Raw genomic sequence first — 17,476 nt, forward strand, 5'->3', positions numbered from 1 at the left:
CTTCCAACTGGTTTGAAACCGAGTTCGCAACCCATCAAATCACTGTTTAGTTAATATGCCTCAGAGATGTTCTATTGAAAGTTCAATTTAAAATGAGACAAAAAATCTATTAAAAGATAGTTGCGGGTGTTAAACTCAGCAGCAATAGTGAAACAATTTAGTCAGTGTAAATTTCTAAAATAAATAAATAATTAAAAAGAGATGTGGTTTGTTTTCTATATATTTTAGCTGCTGTGGAGGGGTTAATATCTTTGTATAGTGTGGGGGTGTTAGACAGAGCCCAACTCCTCCCTTACCCCTGCATATGCCAGGGGCACCCTCTAGCTGGGTACGGGCAGAGTGTGCTTATGGGAGGGTATATGCAGATCAGTAGGAGGAGAGACATTAGAGGTTGTGAGTGAAGAATGAGAAGTGGAGAGAGGGAGAGGGGGCATGATAGAAGTGTGAGGAGAGACAGGGGGAAGGGAGTACATAGGGAGTGCGGAGGGAAGAACTCGTGGGGAAATATATGAGCAGGGACCATAGGCGGTAGAACAGAAAGTAACTGGAAGAGAATAGTTTTTTGGAACGCAGGATAAATCACTAGCACACCTATAAAGCCTGGCCAGCCAGGCAGATACATCGTAATGTTTATCACAGTATTGCACATTCCCCAAAACACACACAACCCCCCCTCCTTCCCCCCGCCAGAGATTCAGCAATAGATACTGATTGTGCCATATCCTGATACTGGAGTTATTTGTCAGCTATTTTCAGCCTAATATCAGAACAGCTTAGGTAAAATAGTATATATTTTTAGGGATTTGTTTTTTAATTCACTCACCACCACTCTCCCCCCCCCCCCCCCCCTCTTCACCCCCCCTCAGTTTAGTAATTCCCTAGCTGGAGCAGTGGGGAGGGCAGCGCAGGATCACACACCATGTTACTCAGCATTTCATTCACAGCACCAGGGAGAGAGAGAGGAGACAGGGGCATGGGGGACCCGCAGTAGCCTGAGACAGGACACAAGGCGACTGGGGTTGGGTGGGGGGGCCGGTCACCACCTCCCCTCTGCACAGCAAGGATGGACCTGGGAAGAACATGTGGATCTATTAACATGAGCCTGGTTGCACCTCTAGCTTAATTTTGGACTCCCTATTGTAGAAGGCACTGGAAGTGAGTGAGCTGGATCATGGTAGGTGGCAGTGCCAGTATTGTGGGTGCAGTGGGTGGGGCGGGGGTGGGGGGACCTGGAATCCCCCCCTGTTCCAGTGGCACAAGCAGATGGGTGCTGATCCTGCCTAGCATGCACAGGGGCTGCTGGGTGTCTTGCTGGTGTCTGGGGTGTTGCAGTAGATCCATGCCCCTTATATATTAATGGGGTGTCCCCCCTTCACCCTTCTATGCTCAGCTTTATGGCATATGAAGAGGAGGGGAATTTAGGACAAGGGGGTGGGTAGTATTTTGTTTAACAGACAAGAGGCTGGAGCTGGCTAAAAATGGCCGCGTAGGAAGGGGAGGACCTAGAGCAGACATCGGCATGAACTTGGAAGTGGAGCCGGGGGGAAGACACGCCTGACTCGGCCAGTGCACCAGACAGAGCCGTGTTAAAGAGGCAGGCGGCCCGAGCCAGCCCCGCAGGACAGCTATCCTGGCATAGCTGGAACTGCAAAGGGGAGGGAAGAGAGGGGTGAGGGTGCAGCAGAGCTGTGGGGTTAGCAATGCGGATGCAGATTCATGTTAGCGCCTAGCAGCTGCACACATTGTGCAAGGTGTGAGCATGATGCCATCTACATGAGAGAAAGAGAGAGCCCAGGGGCTGTCTGACAATGCCAAGTCAAGGCAGGGCTTTATTGCAAACTGTCTGAACTTGACCTGGTGTCAGCCAGCTTATCTACTTGTCACAGAGAAACTGCTCTAAACAAACAATGGCTCAAAAAAAAGTTATCATGTGAAAACAGAAAAAAGTGGGTTTAGTTTCAGGTCACTAGAATCTTACATTCTAAAAAGAAACCGTTTGGAATTTTTGCAACTCATTTAACAACTATGGTTATACTGACATTCTATTATATTAAAATTACTTTGAGAAGTGTCTGAAGAAAGGTTTTAAAATATTTTTTACCCAGCTGTCAATATATATATATATATATATATATATATATATATATATATATATATATATATATATATATATATATATGTTATTTAAATATATATATATATATGTTATTTAAATATACCTAAAAGATAAATTTTAGAATATGTCAATTTATTTTAAATTCAGTAAATTAAATTGTTGCATCTATCGAATAATTACTTGATTCCAGTTGTCAGGTTTTTTTTCTTAGATGAAAACGTCTAGTAATTATTTTGACAGTTTTTTCTCCCAAAATCCTGGTGCTATGTCAAATATCAGGAAGTATATATATATATATATATATATATAAATCTTTGTATCAGTTTGTGGCATTAGATAAATACCATTTTTTACTTCCCAAAACCAGCAATTAAAAAGTACTTAGTAATACTACAAAAAGTATATTCTTGAGCAAAAAAAAAAAACCCCAAATAAAACCTAATCTGCACATACTTATATGACTTTAATAAATTGACAGTAAACTTTTTTTTTTTTTTTTTTTGCAAGGAATGTTGATTTGTTTGAAAAGAGTTTAACAAATATCAAATACGGTATATTCCAAATACTAATGTTTATCAGGAATTCTTAATTTCCTTGAACACCACTGTTTGGAAAAAAGATCTGTACAACAAAGTTATTTCACAGCGATTACATTTTAATTCTATGTATGTATGTATGTATGTATGTATCTATCTATCCATCTATCTACCTATCATAATAATAATAAAGTATTTAACCCGGAAAGGTACATTCAGATTACTATGGTTTCCAAGTACGTCCTGGGGATGTTACTTTTTTGCACAACATCCAGGGGATATTACTATGAGGTAGATAGGTAGATAGATAGATAGATAGATAGATATGTAAATGTTATTCTACAAATTGAAATAATTAAAAGCTAAGAATAAGAAGAAGAGGTGTTGTTCCACTTCCAGACTTCTCTTTTAGTAAAAAATACCTTTGGTCAAAGCATTCTTTAGGTTTTATTATGATTCAGTTACAAGTAAAGTCACTTTATTGCCTTTTTATATCAAACTAGAAATTAACCCTTCAGCATCTTGATGTATATTGTTTTATATGATGTACCCTGAACTGTGAGGTTTGCTTCTACGCTTTTAACTCATACAATGTAAAATTGGGAAAGGTTGAGATAAATTATATTGTTGGGACCAAGGCTACATCAACGCACATATTTAGGGTCATTTAGTGAATTAAATAATTTTTTTTGCTCTATAGAACAGGGCAATGGATTATTTTTCATATTAAAATTGCTCACATGTTTCTTATTTGACATTTTGTGACATCTCTCATTGTGTAGCTGTTTGTGTGTGTTTGAAAAATCACAGCTGCTGATAGACACTTTGTAGGACTATAGTGCAGTTGTATAGTTATGTGGATGCAATTACTATGGATATATTTTAGGAAGCATTTTTTTTTCCAGATGCACGTTTTCACACTAGACATATATTGGCACAATTGCTCCTAACACACCAATGATAGGTAATAAAAAATCTTGATCTTCGTATAACAAATTAACTGCGTAGGTCTGTTTTTAACCACTTCCTTATTATCTAGAATGTCCCACAATCGAACATACTTTTCTCCTTCTCAAATATATATCAGTACAGATGTTTGTGAGAGTATTGTGTTTCTAAATTTATCTTTTTTTTTTTTCCGCTCTTTGTTTCCGAGCCATCAATAAACACAGATTGAAGTAAACCCTTCTAAAGTCCATTGTAGAACAGTACATTTCTCTGCACAATGACATCAGAGTGCTGAATCCATTCAATGCGGTGTGTCTGCACAGATTATTTGAGCAGCTTGCTCCTTGCCATTTGTCTGCCCACCACCTTAATTCATAATGTAACCAGCTCTGCAGTCTGCGTGAGTGTCTTTTTGTATGTGTATGTCTGTTAGCATGCCTTGTCGTCTGTGGTGATGACCTGCAAAATGCAGTGGAGCCTTTGATATTTAGATCATGCCAGTTATAATATTGTCTGTGGAGCAACACCCATTCATAGTTTATAGCAGACAGAGAGGGATCTTGATCGTACCAAGTTCTTTTAACAGTTTCTCTGCAGGGTAAAGTTTTCCCTTTTCCGGTAAATTATATTAATTTTAGATTACACACTTTCGTAGACGTTCTGGCACGTACCCAACCACGTCGCCTCTTTTTATTTCCAGATAGCTGAAGTACAGAAAGGTTTATACCATTGGCCCTCGTCTCTCACCCATCAAGGCTTTTTCACCCTCCGTCTGTGGATCCTACAACTTTAAAGGGATGTCATTTTATATCTGTTTTTTTTTTTCTTCTTACTGTAGGATGGGCTTGATCTAAAACGTCAACCCTCCTCTCCTCCTCCCCCTCTCCTTCCCACACTCTCTCTCTTTTCTCTCTTTTTTAATTCTATCGTTCCTGTTCTCATTTTCCTAATGGAACACAATTCACAAAGTTGCCTTCCACCTCCCTGTTGGGAAGCCTAAATTTGGGGGTCGAGGGAGGGTGGCAGGATTTTTAAACCAAAGACCGTACTGCCTGCTACGCTAGGCTGGAATTCCCTGGGGACGCTTTATCTCTTTAATGTTTTTTAATGTGTATTTTGTGGAAATTGTTTTATTTTTGGGGGGAGAAAGAAAGTCGGATGTGGGATCTTACAAGAAGCGACTTTACAGCCTCTGCCTATGACTCAGTAACTTTGTGCATGTAACAGTGGACTATAAGAGGATACCCTATTCAACCATGTATGCATCACCTTTATGTCTGACACAGGTAAATTTTCTTAAATTCCATTTTTATTCTGACTTTGTGTAAGGGTTCCGATCTCTTTGGCCTGAATATTTTTCAGCATGCTGCATTCTGCAGTCGGTATCATTCTGATTTTATTGAACACTCGCTAATCAATATTATATTTAGATGGTACAAAAACATTTCTTTAAGATGAGAGGAATGTCTGCTTTTTTTGGAACGGGAGAAAGCAAAGATGTAGTTTAGCTTTAAATGTTGTGAGATTTTATAATGCTGTAAAGACGGAGGAATAAGGAACTCGTTCTAAGTTTCGAAGGAAGTGCCGTGTCCTTAAAAGAGGTTGCTGTTAATCAAATGTTTGTTTTATTTTTAGCTGAAAATATGTTTATTTATTTTCATGTTTCGAGTAAATGAGAGGGAGTGATTAGGGGCTATTTTGATTAATTTTGAACTCTAGTCCCTTAGGAATGCATTGTAGGCCGTTCTTTGCTGATAAAAAAAAAGCAAGTCACGTGTCTTGCCCGCCCCTCGCCCCACACCCTCTTGCGCGCTCTTTTGTGGGGTGAATATTTTCTTAATGTTCTCGATCCCGTCTCTCTTTATATATTGAAACACATATATATATATATTTATTTATTTATTTATATACCCACTACGTATAAAATGTATGCATGTGTGAGTTAATATGTAAATATATATTATTTAAAAGGGGAAGTGTGATGTCATACATGAGAGCATATGGTAGCTTTTTATTTCAGGTTCGGACACTTCATCGATTGTTTGTGCTGTTGACTAAGTAAAAATATGCGTTTTATCTGGCGCTAAGTTAAGGTTGCAATGGCGTATCTTCGCCGTTATTCTTGGGGGTGCTGACTAACTGTGGGTTGGATCTTATTGAGCCTTGCCTCCCCCCCCCCACCCCTCCGAATTATATTAACCCTACATATTCAGCAGAGCAGACGGAGATTGACTGCAGTGCCTTGCTTAACTCTTTTGCACTCCTTGTGTTAAAAGTGCCACTGACTGGATTATGGAAAAGTACAGGTTTTTGAAGTGACCTTGGCATGAAAACAGTTTTCCCTCCAATAATAAATTGTTAGCTTTTAAGGTTATTGCACCTGCTCCTTATATCTTTCCAATTAGATATATAGCATGTAGCCATACAGCAGATGAGGTCCCGTCTTGGATTTTTCTACCTGCACTATAATACATTTATCTGCAGAATAGTTTATTGCAATGCAGAGAAATAATAGGTATCTCCATTAAAATCAGTTTATATATGTGTCAAGAATTGTTCACAGCACAGCATGCATTTGGGAGTGCAGATCCTTCGTCAGATTAATAAAAGTGTATATATGCATAGCAGTTATTGAAATCTGAATTAAGTGGTATATCTGAATAAAGTGGTATATATCTTGGTGCAGAGAAGCATTGACTTTACAGCAGAGCATTAGATACCTCCGTGCAAACCAGTGGAGAATTATTCATAGGTGCAATGTATGCTCATGCAGAGCATAGTATTTATATTTAAATAATATTGAGCTATTTTAGTGTAGGACACTCTGGGTCTGTTCGTCCTCGTTGTTTGTAAAGTTCGGTGGAATTACTACTGTTGGCATTTGCGATTGGGAGAGTGTTTATTTGCCTTAGTGCCACGTCTTTGAGTTTAGCTTGAGTTTTCAAAGCCATTACTGGCACATGGTGTAAAAAACGATTTTCATGTAGGAATAGAATTTTATACACACAGGTAACTTCTTTTAAAAGAGTCTTATTGTAGCAAATTCAGTACATTCGAATTATACTTTTGTTGCTCAATAGTATATTACTAGATTGTTCAACCCTATCAACGTTTTTCACTAAACACTGAATTTTTGCAAATTTAATTCCGAATGGCAAAAATAGCAAATCAGCCTTTTTATCCTACTTGTTATGATTTGGATTATTTTACTTAGTTTCAGTTTCGAGAATAACCCTTTAAGTTGTTAATTGCCTTAAATTGCCCATTGTTCCTTCATATAATTTATCGTACTGAGAATTATTTATTGATGCCCTTACTCCAGATCACTAACTCTGTTGCTCATATAGGCCTGAGCAATTCTGAACAACAATGTATTCTCATTATAACTCCATCCTCTCTATATGGACCCCTTTAACTCCTTTTATAACCAAGTAATTTTGTGCCTTTACAGCTTTTTAACTTTTTTATCCCAGCTCTCTATAGCAGATGTTCCCTAAATATAATTTTTACCGTTAAAAGCAGAAATGTTCCTTTCCCACAGTTGTCTAAATTGTTATCAAAAAGTTGTTGTTTTTTTATCTAGCTTTTTAAAAAATCCTCATTGCTTGTATTTAAAGAGGACTGTTAATCTATGGGGACTACTTTTGAAAAGCACTTCGTCTATAAGACTATATGTTATCTCTGTGTGCCTTTACATTTCCAGTTAAGAAACTGTTCCCTCCTGATTTTATCCATAGTATGGGCACTCACATTTTGTTCTAAAGGCATATTGATGCCCTGTCAATATTCCTTAATTTAATTCTAAAAAAAAAAAAAAAACATCTTGAAAGGTCCTGTGGTCTCTAATTGTCCACGGAGCACCGTTCTAGACCCATCTGTAATCTAATTGCCTTTCCTTTTTATTTCATCTACTTATATATCTTTACAGTACCTCATATGATCTCTTTAAACTCATCCACTTTATATTTACTATACCTCCAATTATCTTCCGCTTAACAAAAGCATATGTTTTGGATTAACCTACAGAATTGTCATGAATTACTTTAATGACACTATATTTCTTCATAATTCTTCCTATTCTAATTCTTTAAAAAAAAAAAAAAAAAAAAAAACTACAATTACCACATTTTCTTTTTTTTCCTTTTAATTAATTCTATTTCCTCACACAAACCTTAACATTTAACACAAAAATATTTTGTTTAATGAAAATTATTGTCCATTACTCATAAATAGTAGTTGACATCTGTACTGCCAATTTTAACATTGTAACGATAAGTTACAGGTCTACATGATAAGTTATTGATCAATTGTAGTCACTCAGTGTTCTTTCTCCGGAATACTTTGTCATGATAGCATGTAAATATTGCCCTAACTAAACACAGGTATGTCTTTCAGATGTATTTTGATTCACCTGCATCCATGAATAGGTTATTTGTCACCTAGAAGGCCTTATTAATGCCTATCTTGCATGCAAGTATTCATGTACATTAAGATTTACTAGCCCTCATATAAGATTGGTATATACATGTCTATATAAATATACACACATTTTTTTTACACACTCTCCCACTAGTTGTTTTTAGACTACCATTCCCATAAATCTCTATCAGTCATCAACTGAAGGTGATTGATTACTCCTATAATTTATCATACTTTACTTTTGTTGTTATGGGTTGATTATTCCTTGATACTAACACTATGTCTTTAAATTAACCATTGTAGTTCTAGCTCAGCAACAGATGCCAAGATGCCCGCTGGGTACCAGTGACGCGTATCTTCTCCCTCCCTGTCTAAATATGACACTCCATAAAAAAGTTAATTTAATGAGATCACCAGCTTCCTTCCCGTTTTGGCACTGCAGAACTTTTAAACTTTTTATACCAAGTCCCCGTCTTCTCTCCCTGTGTTTATACTAAGCACAAGTCAAAACAATGTTTTTTTATACTAACAATTATGAAATCAAGACTACAATAATCAGCCATTGTGTAGGCTTCCATATCCACACAGTTATTTTATTTTTTTGTATGTAGCAAGATGCAGTGACTTTTGATTAATTTTACCCTATGCACATACACACACATGTATACATATATGTATAGATACACATTCTCACTTCTGTGTCCTCATACGACCTTCCTCTGTGTTCTTTCAGCAAAAACATCAGCTCCACCTGCTTTTGCTCCGGAAGTAGGGCCTCCCCCACCCCCTCCGTATCCTTAATTTGATGTGTGGATTTAACATCTTCTATGCCGGATATAATTTATTGGGTTAAATAATAGTACGACTTCCAATTTCTGGTCTAAAATAATATCAGGTGTCCTATGCAATTGCACCAAGAAGCCTTATAGATTTGTTTCACGTGAAGTAAACTGCATAGTTAATTGCCTTTGTAATAATTACTTTCATTTTCTGCAAAAGCCACTTGCAAAACATTAACTTCTTACATCTGTAGCTCTCGATAATTTTAGGATTTCCCCTATGTGCCGTACAATTCTCTGCATAACATTCTGCAAAAATGTGTATTGTCGGTGAATGAATTCTGCACTCAACATTGTATACATTTCTGTCTACTCCTGCATAGCATTTCACAATTTGCTGCGGATTTCCCAAACATATATACCGTAATTAAAGCGTTGGTTCGTGTGTGTATATAAATTATATATATATGCACACACTTTCACCCTTTCAGTTAACCCCCTCCAGCAAGTATTCACAACTTCCTCATTTTGTACTATATTAATACACACTGGCAAAAATAACCTCTAGTAGCATATTGCAAAGATTTTAGATCTAACAATTGTAAACAACACGTTGGGAATTAAATCTCTGTTTTCTTAAGCTTCCATCAGCTTTACGTTTTTTAATTAGAACTTTAACGTGCAGATATGTGGGATTTATTCACTAAACCTTGAACTCATTTTCACTAAACTAAACACCAATTCTGGCAATATTTGTGATAGGTTAGCTTTTCCATTTTTCATTTTTATAAGATAGTTTTAAACGCTGCCCTTTAACGCACTGTATAGTCAACAGAACCAACAGACTCTTTTAATATTTATATGCACATAAACTTATAGCTATCGTTTGGCTACAGATGATTGCAATTTCCATGTGCCCAAATATCCATAACTGACACGTTATCACAATGGCTGCATTTTTATATGATATTGATTTTTAAGCACACAATAACATGCTTTATTACGTTAGGGGTACCATAAAGTGACAAATAAAAATTAGTAAATATTATCACTTGTGTTTCCATTTGGTGGTTTATGTAGATTGCACAGATGTGAATACCGTCCGTCTGCTGTCAGAGGGAAAAAAAGCTCATGCATTGTAGTTATAGTTATAACTGAATGCAACCAGCAATATTTAAAGAAAAAGAAAAACAGGTTTCTCTTTCCTTCCCGTGAAGTTTGTGGCTGTCACAATGTTTAAACAACTTTCTAAACACCGACTGTGTGCAGACTAAGAAAAAAATCTATATTTTAGCAGCTGCATGAAAGGTCTACTACATTCCTGATTTGAGATATAAAGCATTTATTACTACATTTCCGTAGCATCAGGAGAAAATAAAAACAGATTGCTCTGGCACAGGAAGCAACAGATGAGACATTTGTGTCAAACTGACGATGTCTGTAGGTGCAAATTCATTTCTAGAAGTCTCCAATCACAGTTGCGTTACGAGGTTTCTTTGTTGTGTATATTGTCATGGCAGTCAAAACAAGGTGCATCTTTATAGGACAACGTACGGTTAAATGAAAACTGCCATTTGTGGAAATTATGACATTGAATAAAACAGTGAAATTCACCTATATCTTATGATAACTGTTTATTTTTTTTTAAAAAAAATTTTAAATGCTCTTTTCTATTTTAATTGTATCTTAAAGCTTTCGCAAGTGTCCTGACAATCCAGCTCAGCCCAGCAGACAAGGCACAAATTGCATTGATGGAGGACAAATATTTAGGGAGATTTAAAGTTGTAAAAGCTTAGAAAGTTTAGAACTTTTCGCCACTTTTCAGATCACAACATTGATAAACAGCTCAATATTTATATTTCCCCTCCTGCCTACGCTTTCTTCATGCAGACTGACAAGTGTAAAGATCAGACCTCATAACATTTATTGACAGAGAGCCAAGTTCAAGATATTCAGCCTCCAGTATAAAAATAAATACAGCAGAGTGAAGTGGTTATGGTGCGAGCACATGGTCTTTGCAGTGTTGCATTTTAAAATGTTTCCAATCAACTGATTTTTTGCATTTTTTTTCTGGGCTATAGCTTAACCTCCGGCATCTCTCAATCAGCCGACTTTGAGTCCAGGTTGACTGTCAGTTTTGGGGGTAATTTTTACCCATTTTTCCTTTAATATTCTTTTTCAGACCTCGCAAACACGTATTTGTTAAATTTAAAGGAAAATAAATTAATATTAATAATCCTGGATGGTAATATTTCCCCTTTAAGTAACTATGTTATTATCTTCACCATCATACAGCAGTTTAAAAAACTGTATAATGCTTATGACGATAAGTTTGAAATCTGTTCAGTATTTTTTTATTTTTTTTTATTATAAAAGTCAACAAAAAAAAAAAAAAAAAAAAGATAAAAGAATGTCAGCTAACCTTGGCCCTTATCAGAGAGTGTTTTGTTTTCTGGCCAATGGGGAGCTGGGAGGTTCTCTGCAAATCACAGAATTTAATTGGCTGATGACATCACACAGTCTTTTTCTACTCTGTAACTGAGAGTTTGAAATGTATCGTATAATTGCAAGATGACCACCTCCACACTGAAGTTCTTTAACGTATTATTCTACCTTAACTTACTAAAGCACAGTGAAATTAAAATAATAATTATAATACCCATCATCTATTTACATTATTGTTTTGAACTAATTTATGGAAAGACATTTTCGGGTCACAGATAGGCCTGGTTTATATATCAGGTAAAGGCACAAAATTAGAAGGTGCCCCCTGCTCCCTAATCTCTAAATAAGGCAGATAAAGTATAGTCAAATGTATTAATTGGAAATTGCAGGCCTATAACATCTAAAAACATTCACATTTAACAACCGCATATGTATAAATGTATGTATGTGCATATTTGTGGACTGTTTGTAATGTATTGTGTTTGAATCTGTGAGTAGTGAATGTCTGAGTTACCAGTGGTTACTGTATAGAGGGGGTTAAAGTTACAGAGGGGTTAATGTCAGTGTTAAGTAGATTAACAGGTTGGGGGGGGGGGGGGAGTTGTAGTATATGGGCTGTTTAGGGTGAGAGTTAAGTAAAATTAAGTATTGGGGAGTATAAGAGGAGTTAAACACAGGATTATGGTGAAGGGTTTATTTTCAGGTTTAGACTGTGAGTTCTGGAGTTTGAAGGGTTATTTGCAAAGTACTCACCCTCCTGTGCCTTCTGTAGACCAGTCAGATTGATGATATTAGAGTTGCAGGAGCTGTTATACAGTGTGCATCACTCAGAGCTCCCTCTGCTCCTCCTGCAGGGCATTTACTGCGTGAGAGGCTGTTAGTGGGGCGATAGGAAGTGATCCCTTCCACTTCCTGCCCAGCCTCACATTCAGACACTGGAGTAGCTGGGACAGCACTGAGTTTTTCTTACAGTAAAATTGTTCCTGCAGCTCTGCTATTAAGGCTGAATGGACTACAGAGGACACTGGCCAAGGCTCCTGGTACTTATCTCTCCCTACCTGCCCATTTAAGCTCAAAACGACACATTATAAGTGCTGAAAACAGCCTTACACTGCCTTATGGGATCTCCGGCCCTGGTCAAAGAGCAGTTGTAATTTCAACAGCATTAAGTGAATGAAAAACATATATAGTTATTAAAGCATCAAATGTTTTACATTAACAGTAAGTAAAATAAACTGTGCTTTGTTTATTGGCCATATCACACATGAGACGTGCGGAAATCCAAGATGAGAAATATACATTTCTACTGAATCAGCGTAGAACTAGAATGCATGCTGACAGGGTTATTCACTGAGAATTGTCAGAATTTATAGTCTTCAAAGTGCAGGGTATAGCAAGCTATTAACAGAGCAGTTAGTGTGTAGAGTGTAATAAAGGAAGTGTAAACATTAGATGACTCTTTACAGGAAGTGTTTAGAAAGACTGTTTAACCCCTTAAGGACCAAACTTCTGGAATAAAAGGGAATCATGACATGTCACACATGTCATGTGTCCTTAAGGGGTTAAGTCACATGAAGGGACATGTAACTAGGGCTGCATAACCAAATTGATTTTAAGGGAAACTATAGTGCCAGGAAAATAAACTTTTCCTTGCACTGTAGCTTCACCCTTCTGTCAAGGCCCCCCCTCCCACGGCGCTGAATGGGTTAATAACCCCTTCAGTTACTTACCTGGGTCCAGCGCCGATGTCTCCGCCCACGCTCCTCCCCCGCTGCTGGCAGGGGAGACCTAATGCGCATGCGCGGCAATGGCCGCGCACATTAGACCTCCCCATAGGAAAGCATTATTCAATGTTCAATGTTTTCCTATGGGGATTCCGGCCGGAGCGTGGGGACATCGAACGTCATTTAAAACACTTTTCGTGATCTACGAACTGTCTGAGAGATAGCAACTAGAGGTTGGATTAGCCCTGTAATCAAAATACTGCGGTTTCTAAAAAACTGCAGTGTTTTGACTAACAGGGCTAAGGGGAAAGGGGCAAGGCACCAAGACCACTGCAATGGGCAGAAGTGATCTGGGTGCCTACAGTGTCTCTTTAACTCCTGAATGGCAGAGAATTGAGTCGTGAGGCTGCGTGGGCATGATCTATACACCAAAAATACTTCACTAAGCAAAAGTTGTTTTGATTCCTCTAGGTCAAAGTAGCCAAAATGAAAAAAATGTTTAAGTCAGCTATGCTTCCCGTTTGACTACTTTGGCCTTCAATTTGAAATGCACGTTGAATTCCTGACAACTTTTTATTTTAGTGAATAACCCTGTAGGTAGTTTCAGATTTTTGTTATGTCTTGAATAGTCAGTTTTCATTTACAGAGTTTAAGAGTTTTCCCATTTTCTCTCAATCTATTCACTAATCATTTGTGATGGGTTGCAAAATTTGACAATGATGGAAATGCGTCTGCTTGTAGAATTGCCTATCAACTTAATATATCTGCAGCCAAAAGTGATAAAGTATGCGTGTTGCCATAGTAATTTGCATGGTCATTATTATTATTGTTACCACTGGCCTATTTTTGCCTACATTTTGCAGTTCAGATTTTAATTCACCACAATTCGATGTTTGTTGAATAAATCCCACAGTGTTTATTTAAGAACTTGGAATATACTTTGTGTTACTTGCAGTTTCATGCAGCTGCCCTTGCATTACACTACAGCAGTAGCAGACTACTGCTATTTTTAATTGCATTAATTCTGACTTTTTGTTGGCAGTTTACATCTCTCATTGACAGTTAATAGGAGAAGTACTGCTTGCATATGTATCTCCAGTGCTTCTACCATTGGTTTAGGTTGGAATTAGGGAATGGCTTAAAACCAACTTCAAGATGTCACAAAATAAGGAATCGATACTGTGAAAGGGTTACCATCTTAGGTAATTATTTACAGAACACATATATTAGTAATGCATATTATATGCAAAAAATAAATACATAGCAGTATAAATTAAAGGGACACTATACTCACCAAAATAACTTTAGTTCAATGAAGCAGTTTTTTGTATAGATCATGCCCCTGCAGTGTCACTGCTAAATTCTCTGCCAGGGGAGGTGTGGCTAAGGCTACATAAACATAAAAAAAGTGATTTAACTTCTAAATGGCAGAGAATTGAGCAGTGAAACTTCAGAGGCATGATCTATACACCCAAACCGCTTCATTAAGCTAAAGTTGTTTTTGTGAATATAGTGTCCCTTTAACCCCTTAAGGACCAAATAAATAAAAGGGAATCATGACATGTCACACATGTCATGTGCCATTAACCCCTTAAGGACACATGACATGTGTGACATGTCATGATTCCCTTTTATTCCAGAAGTTTGGTCCTTAAGGGGTTAAGGATTGGCAAATATGGCTTCTGGAAGGTCTATCTGACACAATGTATTAGAATAAGAAAGAACATTCCGATTCAATTTACTCATCACTGTACAGGAAATGCTTTTTATCTCAATTTGGGAATGTAGCACAATTGTATATTAAAACAGTTTCTTTATATGGCTTTTAAAATAAATGCTTCCACATCAGAAAATAATCTTATAGTAAAATTTGTTATTTGTTATTAAATAAAGTAAAAGGTTACACGTATTATAATCTCCGTTTGTATTATTTTGTTTTTGATACGTATAAATAAATATATATTTTTTTAATTCATCTTACTCTGCTAAAGGACCACAATAGTGCCAGGAAAACAAACTTTCCCACCCTCATGGCCCCCCTCCCGCCAGGCTCTAGGGGGAGGAAGGGGTTAAACGCTTACCTTTCTCCAGCGCCGGGCTCCCTCGGCGCTGGGGACTCTCCTCCCTCTTCCGCCTAATGCGCATGGGCGGCAAGAGCTGCGCACGCATTCATTCAGTCCATAGGAAAGCATTTCTCAATGCTTTCCTATGGACGCTGGCGTCTTCTCACTGTGAAAATCACAGTGAGAAGTGCAGAAGCGCCTCTAGCGGCTGTCAATGAGACAGCCACTAGAGGCTGGATTAACCCTAATGTAAACATAGCAGTTTCTCTGAAACTGCTATGTTTACAGCTGCAGGGTTAACCCTAGATGGACCTGGCACTCAGACCACTACATTGAGCTGAAGAGGTCTAGGTGCCTATAGTGTTCCTTTAAGGCATCCTTAAAATGGACGACTCCGGTGTTGTAAATATATACCTTTATTTGTAACACTGGAGTGTCGACCTAAGATTTTAGATTTAAGTTACTCATCTCAAATCCAGTGGTGAGATGATCCTTCTTTAGTGATGATTTCCCAGTCAATCCTGTTACTTTCATAGAGAAGCATTGAGAGGCAAGATGAATGTGTGGCAATTGCCGCACTGGACCCCCGATGCTTCTCATAGTGAAGTATTGAAACCTATGCTTCTCTATGAGAAGTTTTCACTTCCACCTTAGGTGAGCGGTCAAATCGAGTGTATACGAGCACCCTCCTGGCTGTCTGGGTAACAGCTGGTAGCAACCCAGAAACTTTATAAAGGTGCTGATTTCTTACTTGCTAGCATCAAGCATCTTGAAAATCGGACAGTGTCAGATCAGTGGTTCTTCCGACCAAAGAGGGCTAATCTGGCTTCCACCACCAGGCAAGTGTAAGTCAGTGCATTCAGTAAAATAACTATTAATTTATATGTGTTTAGTACACAGTAATATACAGTAAGGCTATATTACAAGCATCTTTAATTTTCAGTAATAATATGAAAATTATAATAGTTTTTCTTTAAAAGCCAATACAAATTTCACCTCCTTCCCTGTGTGTAAGCAGTTTTTCTGGCATATTGAAATTTGAAATATTTAAAGATAAAGGCATATTGAAATATTGAAATAGATGGGTTACTATACTTTTATTGTTTAATTTAAAAAAATAGCTATATCATTCTAACAAAGACATCTTATTTTGGCCTCTAAGCATGCAATGATGCGCGTTGTGATCTGTGATAATCATAGGTGTTGCTGGCCTTATTGAACTTAAGCAATGTGCCCTGTTTTTTATGACATTCTTTTTATTTCTACCAGGATGAGTTCCACCCGTTTATTGAGGCCCTGCTCCCTCATGTTCGAGCTTTTGCATACACGTGGTTCAACCTTCAGGCACGGAAACGGAAGTACTTCAAGAAGCATGAGAAAAAGATGACCAAGGATGAGGAGCGAGGGGTTAAAGATGAGCTGCTGAATGAGAAGGCTGAAGTCAAGCAGAAGTGGGCATCACGTCTGCTGGCCAAGCTACGCAAGGATATCAGACCAGAGTTCCGAGAGGATTTTGTGTTGTCCATAACTGGGAAGAAGGCAGCCAGTTGTGTCCTCTCCAATCCTGACCAGAAAGGCAAGATGAGGAGAATTGACTGCCTGCGACAGGCGGACAAGGTGTGGAGGTTGGACCTAGTGATGGTCATCTTGTTCAAGGGCATTCCACTGGAGAGCACGGATGGAGAGAGACTGGTTAAGGCAGGCCACTGCTCGAACCCTCAGCTATGTGTGCAGCCACACCACATCAGTGTGTCTGTCAAGGAACTCGACCTCTATCTGGCCTACTTCGTCCGAGAACGAGGTGAGTGCATATGAAGTTCCACAACCACAGTGAGGGTTATCCACTAAACTATGCCAAATTATCTCATTAATGTCTACTGGGTCAATTCTATACAGTTCATGGTTTACTAAAACACCCTGATAGGGTTATTCATTAAAGTATGAATAGTTGGGAATTAAAAGTGATTTTCAAATTTTAGACTAAAATAGACAAACTTGACAAATTCTCCAGTTTAACTTAAGTTACAGCTTTGATATTTTAGCTTTAATTTTGAAATTCAGGTTTCAATTCACTACAAATCAATCTCAGCCTAGTGAATAAACGCAGGTGTTTCTTGACCCCATCTTGTTATTTAATCTAACTGACATCAAAAATATACCGGTACTTAAAATAATTATTTTTACAGGTTCAGATAATCAACTCCATTAAATACTCCTAGAACTCCATAGAAATGTTCCCAATATTTTCTTTTGCATTTTTATCAACCTTTAATTATAACCATGAGTATTAAATAATAGCCAAAGATGCTGTTAAAGGGAACACTCCAATCTCAAAAACAACTTTATCTAAATTAAGTTATTATGGTGCCAGGAGGCCCCGGGCACATTCTTACCTAAAGGTTGCCTCCAACGCTGATCTCCGGGTTTCCCGGGTGGCATTGGGCTT

General features: G+C 37.7%; 1 protein-coding gene across 4 annotated transcripts in view; it reads left to right on the plus strand.

Annotated features, from left to right (window-relative positions):
• The first annotated feature begins 862 nt into the window (after positions 1 to 862).
• Positions 863 to 17,476, plus strand: part of NFIC (nuclear factor I C) — a 131,362-nt gene continuing 114,748 nt past the window's right edge. For 3 of the 4 annotated variants that reach the window (XM_063455911.1, XM_063455914.1, XM_063455913.1), the window contains exons 1-2: positions 4,494 to 4,886; positions 16,300 to 16,831. In XM_063455911.1, coding sequence (XP_063311981.1) covers positions 4,857 to 4,886; positions 16,300 to 16,831 — 562 coding nt within the window. In that variant the 5' untranslated portion in view covers positions 4,494 to 4,856. Of the gene's footprint in view, positions 1,175 to 4,493; positions 4,887 to 16,299; positions 16,832 to 17,476 lie in introns of those variants that run through there. The other variant, XM_063455912.1, reaches the window with a different exon arrangement.

This window comes from Pelobates fuscus, chromosome 5, assembly GCF_036172605.1.
Source record: "Pelobates fuscus isolate aPelFus1 chromosome 5, aPelFus1.pri, whole genome shotgun sequence".
NCBI lineage: Eukaryota > Metazoa > Chordata > Amphibia > Anura > Pelobatidae > Pelobates > Pelobates fuscus.